Source organism: Cydia strobilella, chromosome 6 (genome assembly GCF_947568885.1).
Source record: "Cydia strobilella chromosome 6, ilCydStro3.1, whole genome shotgun sequence".
Lineage (NCBI taxonomy): Eukaryota > Metazoa > Arthropoda > Insecta > Lepidoptera > Tortricidae > Cydia > Cydia strobilella.
In genome coordinates, this window is record NC_086046.1 from 17,123,727 (window position 1) to 17,138,733 (window position 15,007).

The 15,007-nt window shown below is 34.4% G+C and overlaps 1 protein-coding gene across 1 annotated transcript in view; it reads left to right on the plus strand.

Moving 5' to 3' along the window:
- The first annotated feature begins 5,334 nt into the window (after positions 1–5,334).
- Positions 5,335–15,007, plus strand: part of LOC134742442 (nitric oxide synthase-like) — a 44,819-nt gene continuing 35,146 nt past the window's right edge. The window contains exon 1 of the mRNA XM_063675598.1: positions 5,335–5,754. Within this exon, the coding sequence (XP_063531668.1) occupies positions 5,452–5,754 (303 nt within the window). The 5' untranslated portion in view covers positions 5,335–5,451. The remainder of the gene's footprint in view (positions 5,755–15,007) is intronic.

Genomic DNA, 15,007 nt, shown 5'->3' on the forward strand with positions numbered 1-15,007 from the left:
CCGACATTGTTTAATTATCTTACCCTAAGCTTTCATTTTAGTTATCCATCGCAATTTTTACATTCAATACATTTTTCTGTTCTTTTAAACCGCAAAAATAGAAACGGAATTATTTAATTAGAACGAGAATTGCAAAGGCAATAATCGTTTATTGACTTATAGCTCTTGCTTGAGAGTCTGCACTTTCAAGTAGACTTAATGCTAGTGCCCCTAAGTCCACGACATATACATATTATCTGCTTTTGAAGAGCACATTTTAACAACATATTACTTTGCCATTCTATACCATACTACGTACTGACCATTCCTATCAAAGTTTTTTGCTGGTTCAAAATTGGACAGAACTTATTTTTCATCAATAACTAAGTTTTAGGCAATAATTTAATTTTTGATACAAGTTTTTATCGCAGACTGCACTTTTCTGTCCACATGAAACTGATAATCATCGAGATAATAAAATTCCAAAGACCCCAAACACTATTAGGTTGCGTTGTTTTATCACATAGTTCCTATGGCCACCTCCTGTCTCCATCATTAGATCAGCTCGATGGTACCATAATATAGCAACCGACTGACATATGTACCTATTATGCAAATTTTCAGCTTCATCGGAAACCGGGAAGTGGGTAAAATTTTACTTGCAATATTTGATTACAGATCGACACACAGGCAACGGGACGAGTGAAACTAAATAAAAGCTTGTAAATTATTGTGAACTGTTTCATTACAGGAAAACCATGTAAACTATCGCTTCATAAGAGTAAGCTTTAAGGTAAAAAATAAGGAAACCCGTTTTTCTCAACCACGAGGCCATTCGTTGCGTTTGTGAATATTCTGAAACGGGATTTTCCCTACACATCAGTGAATACACGAACTCATAGTGACTGACACTTGTGCCAGAAATGTATACAGGAAACTTAAATTCACTTGTGATATTAATAAAAAAAATGGTATGAAATACACATTTTTTTATTTGGAACCAAGCTTCAAACTAAGGTAAACCCTCCAGTGAATGAACACCCCCCAGTGAATGAACAAATTCACGTTTTTTGTCTAAAATAAGAAATATAGCAATTTCTACCACTTGTCGTATTTTTTTTTCTTATAAACAACTTTATTTCCTATGCAATGGCAACCAGTGATAAATTTATTTTCAACCAGTTTGAATGTGACTGGCGTTGGAAGTTTACGTGTTTCTGGTTTTGAAGTTTTGTATGGAAAAATTAGATCCCAGATAAGAACAGTGTACGTTTGGAGCAACATATGAAGTGCTTATTTAATGTTTATCTGTACAAAGTTTAGTTATTTGGATAGATTAAGAGTTAAACCTTCTATAAATGCACACTTTGTCGGCGTATTATGCGATTAAGTCTTTATATTTTAGAGTTCCATTACTGGCTTATCAAATGTTCTGAAACCAGTAAATGAACGGTGTGTTCATTCACTGGTGTCGTGTAGATTTCAGTTTTTTTCTAAATTTTCGTTTACATATAAATTTCTAAATTTATATGTAAACGAAACGAAATGGAATATGTAAACGAATGGAGTTTGTTTTTTGTGATTCTGCATAGAAAACGATTCTAATTCATTCAGCCAGTATTGGAACAAACCAAATTTCTAGATTTTTCATAGTCCATTTACTAGATTTTTCATGCCTATGTACAAAATTTGGCTTGTTCATTCATTGGGTTTCTACTAATTTTATGTATGAACAATGTAACCACCAACAACGGAATGAAAAGTCTATTATTTTAAGCATTATTTGCTGAGCCAAACCTTTTTTCATCAAAGTATGCACGTTGTTTCTTGTTTTACATATTGATTCTCTTTTTCCTTTTAATATGTAACAGATTTCTGTGTTATTGGTGAATAACCATAATTTTATTACATTCTTATATATTTTATATCAAATAGAGGGGATAAAAAGATATGAACGCTTTTGCTATACCTACTAGAATAGAGCCGGAAACGGGTTTTGTGTTAAAAATTTATTTTTAATGCTGATTAAAAAGATCGAAATTATGTTCATTCACTGGGTTTTGCGGTGTTCATTCACTAGTTTTTATGTTCATTCATTAGGTTTTTGGGTACTTTTTGATAAATTATGTTATAACTCAAAAACTATGAAAGTAATAAAAAATCGCATAAATAACTTCCTAATTATTAAATAAGGATTGATTAAATTGCAATTAATTATTCAAATTATTAATGAATGCTGAGAAATGATTTTTCAAACTTGGATAATTGCTTAAGTGTTCATTCACTGGAGGTCTTACCCTAGTTGCGTTAGACTGCACGATTGGCTCGAATTCGTGCGTGACATCTAAAATGACACCGCTGAACTGGCACCATTCTTAGGCCCGTCTTTACGAAGTCAGTGGAATAAAAAGAAAAGGTGACATTTTATGGCGAAATATAAAAATAAAACTTACATAATTATATATATTATTAATTATATTCTTATGTCCTGTCTTAAATTTGAATGTACAAAGTGAGGCGATTGCCCGATCCGACTACTCGTATATCTTGCCATTGAACCTTTTATAGACATATATTATTGTGCTTTTAATGTGAGTAAGGTTCGGAACCTTAGTATAACTTCAATAAATCACTAAGGTAAAACATATTTTTTTGTGTGAAGTTATTATAGCCATTATGTTTAACCATATTTCACTTTGCGTCTTATACCTCTAACTATCGACTCGCCCCGGCTTCGCACGGGTGCAATGCTGATGTATTATATAAACCTTCCTCTTGAATCACTCTATCTATTAAAAAAATCCGCATCAAAATCCGTTGCGTAGTTTTAAAGATCTAACCATACATAGGGACAGACAGACAGCAAGAAGCGACTTTGTTTTATACTATGTAGTGATATTGTTATCGTAGTACAGTATTATAATATTTTTATCATTTATCAACCTGGTTATAAGTATTTTGAAAGATGAACAGAAAAAAAAACGTTAATCAACCGTTAGTACCCACACAACGAACAAATAAACAAGTTAGGCACAAAAAAGTAGAAAATAATTACTAATGCTGTTCTTACAGAATAAAAAGAAACCCCATTTTATAGAACGTGCTAAGTAAGACTACATTTACAAAAACTATAAATAACAAACATAATGTGATACTTTTTATACACGGCGGCTTCATTAATATTCAAGAGAACTATTTTTACCCGTGTTTTCCAAACGAATATTATTCGAAATATTATTTGATATTTGCTGGCAATTCTTAAGGAAAGGAAAATATCATAAGTATCCTAATTAACAAATCCTAGTTTCCTCTTTGTCTTAGAAGGTCAGATGTTAATCGTTTTTATAAAACAGCTGCAACATTTTTTACACAATCGAATGTTTAGCCCGGGATTCTTCATAATCTCGACTGTGACATTTCGTGATTTACTGAGAATGAGCACCTAATATTTTTGCTAAAAACTCGTCTTTAATAATTCGGTGTATAATAATATCCCGTTAGATGTAAGTAAGTATATAGATATTTAGCAACCATAAGAGTTAAAACAACTTGTTAAAATTTACTATTATTGGTTCTATTTTTTATTATTTATTTTTTATTTTTTATGAAGCAGAAACGTCTGCGAGCGTTACTACAAATTTTTAAGTTAAAGGAAAAATGGAAAAATTTACACCTCCGGCAGGACTCGAAACTGCGACCATTGTGATTGGAACACCGGTCCAATCGCTTCTGCCAACTGAGCCACGGAGGCCTACCAGATGTGTGCGAATTTTTCCATACCTTCCCTCAACGCCTTAAACACCACCCTTTACAATTTACCCTTTTTATACGCCAACCTTAAGGCCTTGAGGGAAGGGATGGAAAAATTCGCACACATCTGGTAGGCCTCCGTGGCTCAGTTGGCAAAAGCGATTAGACCGGTGTTCCAATGTTCGCTGGTTCGAGTCCCGCCGGAGGTGTAAATTTTTCAATTTTTCCTTTAATTTAAAAATTTTACTAAATACTCTTGTTTTTAAAAGTAAACGTATGTGATGAATCACAATCAGAAATAAATTCATGTATACAATTGCAATAAATAATTTTCAAATTCTTTCGAACATAACTGCGGGCGTTTTCTATTCTTATCTGCAACCCGCATTTGGTTGTTCAACGGCCTTATTTGATAACTGTAAATTCCAATAATAAATCATAAGTATCATCATCTCCCGCTAATCTATGAAGATTATTATTATCGACACGATTGTGGCCATATTCTGATGTAGACTAGAGAAAAACGTGACCATGATAGTCAATAAACAATCGGTATTTATGGGATAGTGGAAGTGAAAGGGAAGTACATAGTTTAAAAGTTGTTGTTTAAACTCTCGCTATAATATTGATCTTTCTTTCCGCAACTGGCGTTTTATGTCTAGGCTTGTGAGGCGGTTATCTTCAAATGTTTTGACACCGTTATGGATGGTAGAACGCCAAGATGACCTTCTTCCAGCAAGCTCCTCCCAGCGCACAGATGCCGTTTGAGTTTGCCGTTGTAGCGCAGGTGCTGACCACCGTGCTTCCGCTTACCCACCGCCAACTTAAGAGTAGAGAACAGCTTAAGGCAAGCGGTGGTTATATATTCGAAGGACGTGCCCACACCATCTGAGCTGCCGCTGCATTACTATGGCCTCCATGCCATACATTCCGGAACGACGCAGGACCTCAGAGTTGGGAACATGGTCCTGCCACTTGATCTTGAGTATAGACCGTAGACACCTCAGGTGTACACGTTCAACGCAGCTGGTCAACTTTGTCACGCGTGCAATAGAATATTTAAGAGCAAGTTCGGCCTGGCCAGCCACATTAAGGCTTACGGTAGACAACGTCCATAATGTTTATATAGGGTCGCCGTTATCGAAAACGATGAGGAGGACTACTTATACATATAATATTGATACCCGATTAACCGGAAGATTCCAAAATATTTATCATTCAAAATCCAAATTTGCATCAACTTACTTTGCCACTCTTTCGGATAAAATGCAACTTTCTATATCAAAAGACGATACAGCTCACGCTCAACTGTTTGGACAAAACACGTGTCTTCACTTAACCCATTTAGACGCAATTACTCGTAGTGCACAAAGTACCGTTAATAAATTTTCTACAAATTAGAAGAGCTGGGCACGAGTTAAATAGACATGTATTATACAATCGATAAATAAGGGTGTTTTAAGCGGAATATCTTGTTAAAAACATTTTGCTTTAGTCGCTTATTGACGACCATGTCAAAGTTCCCATGCAGTTCCGTCGAGTACTACGTACCTAGTGACGTTACAACTTGTTGATATTTTTTGCGCTGTTTATAATGACGGCGGCGTTGCCGAGACAACGTCCACTCAGTATAGCTCCGAACGCCGGCAAGCATATATACTATGACCGAGTCAAACATCTTTCAGTTTAAGAAATTCACACGTGCGGACGGTCTGTCACTAAATGTCAAATCCATTACTCTGCTGTGGTAAGGGTCACTTGACCCCGCATGACTCGGAGAAAGAGACATTAAAACCAAATAAAAAAACGAAAAAAAAATCGACTAACAAAATGGAACCCGTTTTCGTTAACGGGAATCATATTCCCGCGGTTTGTCCCTTCAGTGGTAATAGTGCAGAAAGTGTGAATGACAAGAAAAATTTGCGTGTGAAGTTAAACCAGCCAATGAAGCTACGAAACTATTTGGACAGCTCATTGCAGACCTTAGATACACTTCATACCAGGGAAAATGATATCGCTTTGATTGTAAGTTTTTTTAATTTATTTAAAAAAAATACTGTTGAAGTTCAAACGACCACCGAAGGTATTGATGGATTTTAATGCCAAGAACCACAATTTTGACATCATTTTTGCACTACTGTTTTTTTAATTATGTATGTCAATTAATGATACAAATATATGTAAATGTTATTAAGAAGTGCTATTAAAACGTATTAAATATCTTAATGTCTCAATATTTTAGAACATACATGCAATCTCTTTGGAATGGTCAGATCATTGTATTGTGTGGGAAAGACGGCAAAAAGTTAGTATAAATATGATATGTTTACTGTTATGTTATTGTATTGAACAAATATCTACGACATTAGCTTAGCTTGACATTTAAATACGTGTTGCTCTCAGAGTAATCGGAACAAGCAAAATTAATCAATCATCACAAATATCTTACCATAGCTGTATTGATATATCCTAATAATGTTAAGGTATATTTCAATTGTGACAGTGAATTGTTGTGTGTGTTTTACTTCAAAGTGTTTTAATTAAACTGAATTCAAGTTATAAGAACGATAATAGTTTTTATTTGTGCATAATATGTTATTTATGTTAATTATAAACACAGATGCAACTAGAGAACAAATATAATTAATGTTTACATTTTGATTTGCGTTTTTAATCAGTCACAGTACTAATATATAGGTATAAATTATAAATAAATGAATAAAAATAAAAATCATTTATTTCGGACCACGGAAATCCATAACAGGTTAGTCGAACATGTAAATGTACATGTATAAAGTGATATAGATGTCATATACTAAAAAAAGTTAACCAGCCCTCCAGGCTGGACTCGAATCGGCGTCTTTAGCCTACGCAGCTAACGCCCTGATCACTAGGTCAACCGGCTCATCATCTAAACTGGATTTTGAAAAAATGGGACCAATCTGTAGGTATATTCTTTCAAACAAAAAAACCTAAAGTTTGAGATATTACGGAGTTCTGAAGTAACAAACATTAAAAAGAAAAATTGTGTTTTAGGAAACCACAACAAGTGAAACTTTTTTCAAATTGAAGGCATTTAACTGAAATTTTTCGAAAAATTATATATTTTTGTTATTATATATTGCAATTTGCAGCTTCTGACTCGATATCCAGAAATTCTTTAAAGTTAACACATGATAATGCTGTTATGATTCGGGTCCATCTTGTAGCTGAAGAATTTCAGGCATAGGTCTTATCTCATGTATAACCAGGTACCTCCATAGATGCGCTCTAGTTCCTCCCACGTGCCTTTAGCGGAATCAAATCGCACTATTTTCTGCAAGATGTCATCGGACGTGGTTGTCGTAAACAAGATTAAAATTGCCTTGAGCATAAAATTTTAAGGCTCCAGGTATTTTAATATTGGGATGCTAATTTCCCTATTTGAATTATTATCGTGTTTAATGCTTGCTTTTGGAATTTTGAAGTCGGTTAAAAACATACTGACATGAGATAGATAGGAATAAAACACTTCAGTAATTTTAAAAATAAATAAGTAGGTACATAAAATTACATAACATTTGACTGATCTATATTCCGGTTGGCGCTACATTTTTCCTAAAAAAAGTAAGCTAACGTGTCAAATTCTTGCCACAAACCCGATGATTCGTGTAATAATAGATCATAAAACATATTTAGGCATGACGAAACACTACCGAAAATCTATAAAAAACGGTCACAGCCGCGGTACATCAAAAGATGATGTAACGCTAATCATTGTGCCTAATCACATTGTTATTATCGACTTGTCAAATCTGAGTCTCGTGTTTATGGCAACGCGAACTAGTTTATGACAAAAACACAATTTGACACGTGCCAAACTAGTATTGCGATGGTATAATAAATCAAATTGATGGTAAGGAAATATTGTCTTTGGTTACCGCGATAGTTACTCATAAAATAAAACTATGAGATCAGATTATATCGCGTATATTAAATTTATCATACATCATACATTTATTTAGTTTTATTTGATACTAAGGATTATAATTTATAGCAGTTTATTTTGTACAGTCCCTACTCGCAATTTTCGCGTGTTTGGTTACAATCGTAATACACATTTATCAATAGCCATTTAAATCCACTCTCAATCGGTCAAGAAATCAATCAATCAATTAAATAATTTATTTCAGAACCGTGTCCATAGTTGCTAGTAACAAAATAGTTCAAATACAAACACATATAGTCAACAATCCTTAGAAATCTCCTTGTGAGTAATGTAAAAGGTTACTATATAACGAAGCAGGAATTTTCTCAACAAAAGCAAAGTTCATGAGCGAGTATTTGGCGAGGAATCGTGGAGAATATACTGCTAAAAAAAAGAAAACCGAGCAATAGATCTAATGAGTCGAGGGTGATAATGACAATCAAAGTTTTAAATTTGGTTAACCTAAGACTTGCCGTTTAAAAAAGTTGTACTTGCTTAAAAAATCCATGGTTGCTCTTTTCTTAGGTGTTTTATTTGGCCCGTTTTCAACAATTAAAATTTTTAAGTTAGTCGCAACACATATTATTGGTGAGAGCGATATACGCTGCGAGTAATGTCAAATCCATTTCAAAACAGGTTCATATTTTAGTTAGTTTGAATGTGGCTACTAGTTTACGTAACGAGCAAATATTATCCTTATATTTACGAGTAGATAAAATAGTTTCCATGATCGATGTAGTGCTTAAACATATACGGCATTGTATTTACGTATTTAAAACATACATTATTAGTTATTTTGTAGAAGTAATATTGACTATTTTCTTGTCACCTGTAAGTAATTGATGAATAAGTGGGCGTAATTCATAATGCATAGCATACATAGAATAGTTACATACTTTTAGTAACAGTTAATTTTAAAGCATAATTCTACTGTTATAGTACAGTCGAGTTCATAAATATGTGTACATATTTTCACCTTATTGCAGTGAATTAGGGAGTAGAAATGTATACATATTTATGAACTCGACTGTACCTACTAGGCTATACTACTAGTAGGTACTATAACTGCTATAAGTAATAAACTTAAGAACCTGTCCTGTTTGTCATTGTGTACAAAATCTATATGAAATTGACATAAAAATTCAAATAAGAGTGATCAACTTGTGTAATTACATGTTATTTCCACAAACGAATAACAGTCTTTTAACTCTACTACATCTGGGGGCACGGCAGTGACCCCGCAAAGTCGAATAAAATAAAAAGGCACAGCCGTACCATCCTTTTCTCGAAGCCATTCTGGCCATTTTCAACGTCCTGTAATTTTATGATGGCTAAGGCTAGAACACTGAATTTTTAGCAACGTATAGAGCGTAACATGATTTAGATATATTGAACTTGTAGTTTAAGAATTATTGCACGTCAAAGTTTCTTGGTTTTGTCACTGACACACTCACCGATCATTATAATTCTAAGGTACTTTTAGCAGACCCACAAGCTCCAAATTTTAAACGTTAACGTTAGTTTTTAGCTTCCTACTCCTTGCGTCGTTACCTTAGCTTATTAAGTCAAATAAAAAAAACTGCAATATCAGTCACGTTTTAAATATTTAATAACTGCATAAGTAAGTTTGTAATGCTATAGAAATATATGCGACAGCAAAGTTACGTTTGCAGTTCCTACAATTAGTAGGTACAGGTACAGTACGATGTACGGTGTGAGTATTAATGAAGATGTGTATAGTTATGATATGTGTATATATAGTATATTGCATGGGTATGAGTACCCGAAAAGAAGGACTGCCTACAAAAAGAGATGAGATGCCAATGCCATCAAAAACATTACATGTAAAAAGATCCAACTCTCGCAACGCAATTCTTCTACTACAAAATAGTTGCCAAGTCATTATAAGTATTAAAAAATAATGGTATCTAATATTGTTACGGGTTTTACACCCCCTGGCATGCACTAAAATAACCGACTTGGTTTCACATTTACATCTCAAAACTTTCTTGTAGTAGAATAATTGCGTTGCGAGACTTGCATCTTTTACATGTAATGTTTTTGTTGGGATAGGTATTTTAAGAAAACCGGGGACATATAAACATTTAGAATGTTTGTCGGGTTTGTACAGTATCATAGTAAGTGGATATGAAGGTGCAGTTAATTAGGAAGTTAACCTTCATTTTTTTCCAGAATAAGCCAGGCGTGAAAACATCTCTTAACATTTACTTGATGAATAATTCGCAGAGGGGTGTGAGTCGATGTATGAAGCAATTTAATAGTCCGTGGCTTTAAACTAGCATTAACTAAAAACCCATTTTGTAGTTTCCTTATATAATAAATATATTTTTTTATAATTTTACATACTTTAAATGAGAACTTCAACTAACCCTATACAGAATTCATCAGGTCTCATACTAAATGATGCTTTATACATACAAAAAGTTTTTTTTTACAAATTACCGAAATTTTACTGACATATATATTTGAGAAATTCTCTCAATGGGTTTCAAGTTATTAGTTTGGTGAAAATGGGACAAATCTGAAAGAAGGAGTTCTGAGGTAACCACAACCTTCATACACACACGCAACCTTCTTCTTATTAATGTCAGTTAAAAGCACAACCAACAAATAGGTTTATTATGTTATCTAGTTTTGAAACACATAAGGGTTAAATGATGCAGATAAATTGCACCCAACCGCGAAGAAACTTTTAATATACTCGCTATCCAAGTTATGGATCAGAAAACAGAAAAGCAAAAACTAGACAGTCATAAACAGTAAGGTAGTAGCTTTCTTAAAAAACATAGTCGTGCAGAAACGGATGATTGGTAAACGTCTGAATGAAACATTCTGTATTCTGTTGCCTTCTTTACATGATACATACATCAATAATAAGAAGCATATTGGTATCAGATCTATGCATACAATTTTATTATACATTTGTATACCTAAACTAACAGGTATTGACATAAATAAAATTCAGATAAAATATAATTTAACCTAAATATTATAACCTAAAGTAAATGATTGAAATTTAAAATATCAAACTACAATATTTTTATTAATAGGTTATTTTTAACAAATACATAATAATTAGACTTAAAAAACCATGCCGGGTCCAAAGGTCACCATCACACTAGCAGCGTTACCCGCTGTATGGCGATGGAGACCCTGGCCAAGCCATAACTAAGGACGGGGGCCATTTCCTTTCTCCCTGAGTCCCTTGCCAAGCTCTCGGAAGAGCTCACGCACCTCCCGCCAACAGGGCCCGGCTGTCTCGACGGCGACGGGCACGAAGTCGTAGGTGGCTTCCAAGGCAGAGTATTTCAGGCGCTTGCTTTTGGCGGCAAACAAAATACAATATACAAGCATGTAGATACCCATATGCACCCAATATATTCTGTCTGCTTTAAAATCATATCATAAGATTCATAAGGTATATCACGTCTCAATATTGATAACGTTTAATAAACAAAAACATTACTTACTTTTTAAAGTCTTACATTTCAGCATTACGTTAAAAGTTAATAATGATGGGAAACAATTGCGTCCACTAATGTATTATTTACGTGCAGAACACCGATAAAATGTTTTCATGGATTACCGGCGACTAAGGCAAACTTAGCGTAGATGCTGATTCTGATTTATTTAATCTAAAAAAAAAGGTTTCATCATATTTTGATACGACCCAGAATCGTGTATCTCACGTGCACTAATAAGTGCGACAAAAATCCCGATTTAATTTCGTCAGCACCGGTCAGCCTCAACCGCCAATTCTGATTGGTGCTCACTGTCAAGGTCATATCAAAACAAAACTAATGCTATATCAAATTGTTGCAACAGAATCAGGCTCCTACAAGTTATGTATAAAGTAAAGACTTAACTAGTTTCAACCGACTTTGAGTAACTATTCCATTATAACATAGAATAGCTAACAGTTACGTAATCTCATAGCAAACGGGATAATTATTCCTTTGCTATTCTAATAAATTATTTAGTTTACAATTAGGTTTTAGGTGTTTCATCTTCATTTTACTAAATTATTAAAGATCAAGGTTACCGAACTGCAATTACGAATCAAAACTAAAAAAAATTAAGTAAACGTCACATTTGTAAAGATTAATTCTCGTATATTTTGTACTTTTCATATACATATAATAGTGAAATTACCTATTAGGAAATATTGGAAATGGTACAAATAGTCAAAGCTGTGGTTGAAGTAACAGCTGCAGCATTCCCTCGTTGCACTGCAAATGACACCCTGTAGAACCAGGTACGATCCAGAGCGGGACTCGCAGCCCCTTTCCCGTAAGCGCCTGCCCAGCTCCCCAAGGGGGTATGAGTTTAGGACATTTTCATTTTCATGCAAAATAGAATTATAAATAAGACAGTCACAAATGACATGCAATGGTAAACAGTGACCAATGGTATTCGACTTAATTTGCTTCGCACACATATTGTGTTATTTCAAATAATATTGATGTAGCATTTAAATCTTTACCTTTACTTTTAGATTTAAAGCTAAAAACTGACTCTGGTAAATGATATTATATTAGGTGGGTGGCATATCACCCTTTGCCTGGTAAAGAATACAATTACACTATATTGAATATGGCAGTTCATTACTCAGACAGGCAATGGGATTACCGTATCCCACGTTTTTTTTCTGGTTTACAGGAACATATCCGACTTTTGTAAATAATACATTTTGTACAAGACGTTTAATACGGTTGCAAACCCATATAAAGTACTTAATAAAGCACGCTTGTTCTTCGCGGCCTGGTAAAAGGTTAATGACTAAGTGTAGGTTAACCTTAGGCGGTAAGTAGTAGGGAGTAAATATTATGGTAAGTGCTAAGTGCGTATATTTTACGATACACTAAATTTACAGAATTAACATTTTTTTTTGTAGATTTGTTTTTCTCGTGTTAGCATCGAAAGAGCTCGTAATTCAGAGTAGAAACAATATAAAAAAAACCGGCCAAGTGCGACTCGGACTCGCGCACGAAGGGTTTCGTACCATTACGCAAAAAAACGGCAAAAAAATCTCGTTTGTTGTATGGGAGCTCCACTTAAATATTTATTTTATTCCGTTTTCAGTATTTGTTGTTATAGCGGCAACAGAAATAGCTATCACGGTTTATGAGATACAGCCTGGTGACAGACGGACAGACGGAGAGCGGAGTCTTAGTAACAGGGTCCCGTTTTTACCCTTTGGGTACGGAACCCTAAAAATTAAAGAAAGTGCAACTTAAAAAAATGGTTCAGATGTCGAAATTTTATAATAACACGTATCAGTCAATATGTAGCATTATAAAAGCATTATTAGCACTGAAGAATTACCAATAGAATTCACTATTTGCAAACAAAAACGCCAAAGCAAACTCACGACTGTTGTTCATTATCAGACATCCTGCACCGAAACTCAATCGGCTTCAAAAACCTGCTCAACCAATTCATGTACATGTACCTAAGTACAATTTAGTTATCAAGCAAAAATACACTTAATATCTATGGTACAAAACCCTTGGCATATCAGCAATAAAATGGTCGATGGAATAATTAGGAATACATTATCGAATGTATCGGACCCGTTTGATTGAACCACGAAGGTTTTTGTTATTTTACCCTTTAGATTCGTCAACCCGCATCGGCTATTCTAGACTTCAAAGGCCGTACCTTGATGCTAAATATACTTTTTATGTCATTTGATCATCAAAATAATGCCATTTTATTACTTATCAGCTCTCACAGGTAACTTCACGCCCAGATTATAATGTATATGTGCCATTCTCAACCAAAAGGTCGGTTGTCAATAAGGCGCTATTTCCATATAGCTTCAATTCGAAATCAACCTTATCGACTAGCGACAATGTGGTACCTTTTGGTTGAAAACGTCACAAATGTAAATAAAATTAAAGTTTGGGTGCAGAAGAGCAGATTACATAATAGAGAAGCGAAACAATATACTAAGCTTATTTATTTCCGGGGAAGCTTAACTAGCTCTATCAGTAGCAGGATCAATTAATGTCAATTTTTAAAGATCGTAACGAAGTTTGGTGAACTTTGGTGGGAAAATCATTGAATTTATATTAATTCACATTTAGAAACAGGTCTATCGCGAATTTATTTTGTTACCTTTATTTACCGACGTTTCGACACAGCCGGGCTAGCACATGATTGGCGCGAGAGTATCTCGCCGCGTCATAGACTACCCGTCCCCCTTTAATTCATACAGTTAGTAAAAGACGGGTAGTCTATCTCGCGGCGAGATACTGTTGCGTCAATCATGTGCTCGACCTACAGGTTTCACTGGTCGTGGTCGCGGCTAACTGACGTCCCAGCAAAATGTCAAAACAGAGATTTGTGTGACTAAATAACCCGTTAATAATAAACCCGTAACCCGTAATAGACCCGTTTCTAAATGTGATTTAATATATGTTCAAACCGCGAAAGTTTTAAATGTTATATCATTGAATTTGTAAAATCAAGGACGTACAATGTTTATAAAATAAATGGGCACAAGCGAATTGTTCTTTTTTTTTCATCCTTATGAATTTAATTTAAATAGGTATTTCTCATTTTTTCCTCGACTCAGATTTGGTCTTGTTCTTTTTTAAACCACTGATTAGTAAGGACCACATTAGAATAAACCAAGTTTTTAGAATAGATAACGCATACAAAAAGACTAACTCACCCCTGGAAAATGATACAGATAATACAGCAACTCAAGCAGAGTTAACAACAGACGATCGAAAAAGTGATCTCTTCCAGCTAAAGTAAATGATTCAACTGATAAATTTTCATTTAGCGATCACGGTTTCTGTATAAACCAGGATTTCAATTGACTCAAATTGCATTGATGCTGACACAAACGACTATTATGGACACATTGCGCGCTAAGCAAACGCCTGTGGATGGCTCTAATTGGTTTTGAAAATGTCTAAAACGTCAATGTTTGTCGATCATAGTCTGTTACTGGTGCGCTGACTAGGTTGATATGCAGAGTGGCTAGCTAATACGATTTAATAGATATATGAGGTAATAAAAATTTAATTTTTTATTTTTTTTTTACAAAAAGGCAAGCACTTGACCGCAATCTCACCTGATGGTAAGTGCCGATGCAGTCTAGGATGGATCATGCTTACCTAAAAGATGTCTATTCACTCTTGATTTAAAAAGGTCCAAGTTATAGTGGACTGGGAATATATTTGCAGGAAGTGAATTCCACTCCTTAGCCGTTCGTATGATAAAGCTGGATGCATAGCGCTTAGTACGAATCAGTGGCAGAGTAACGACGTAAGGGTG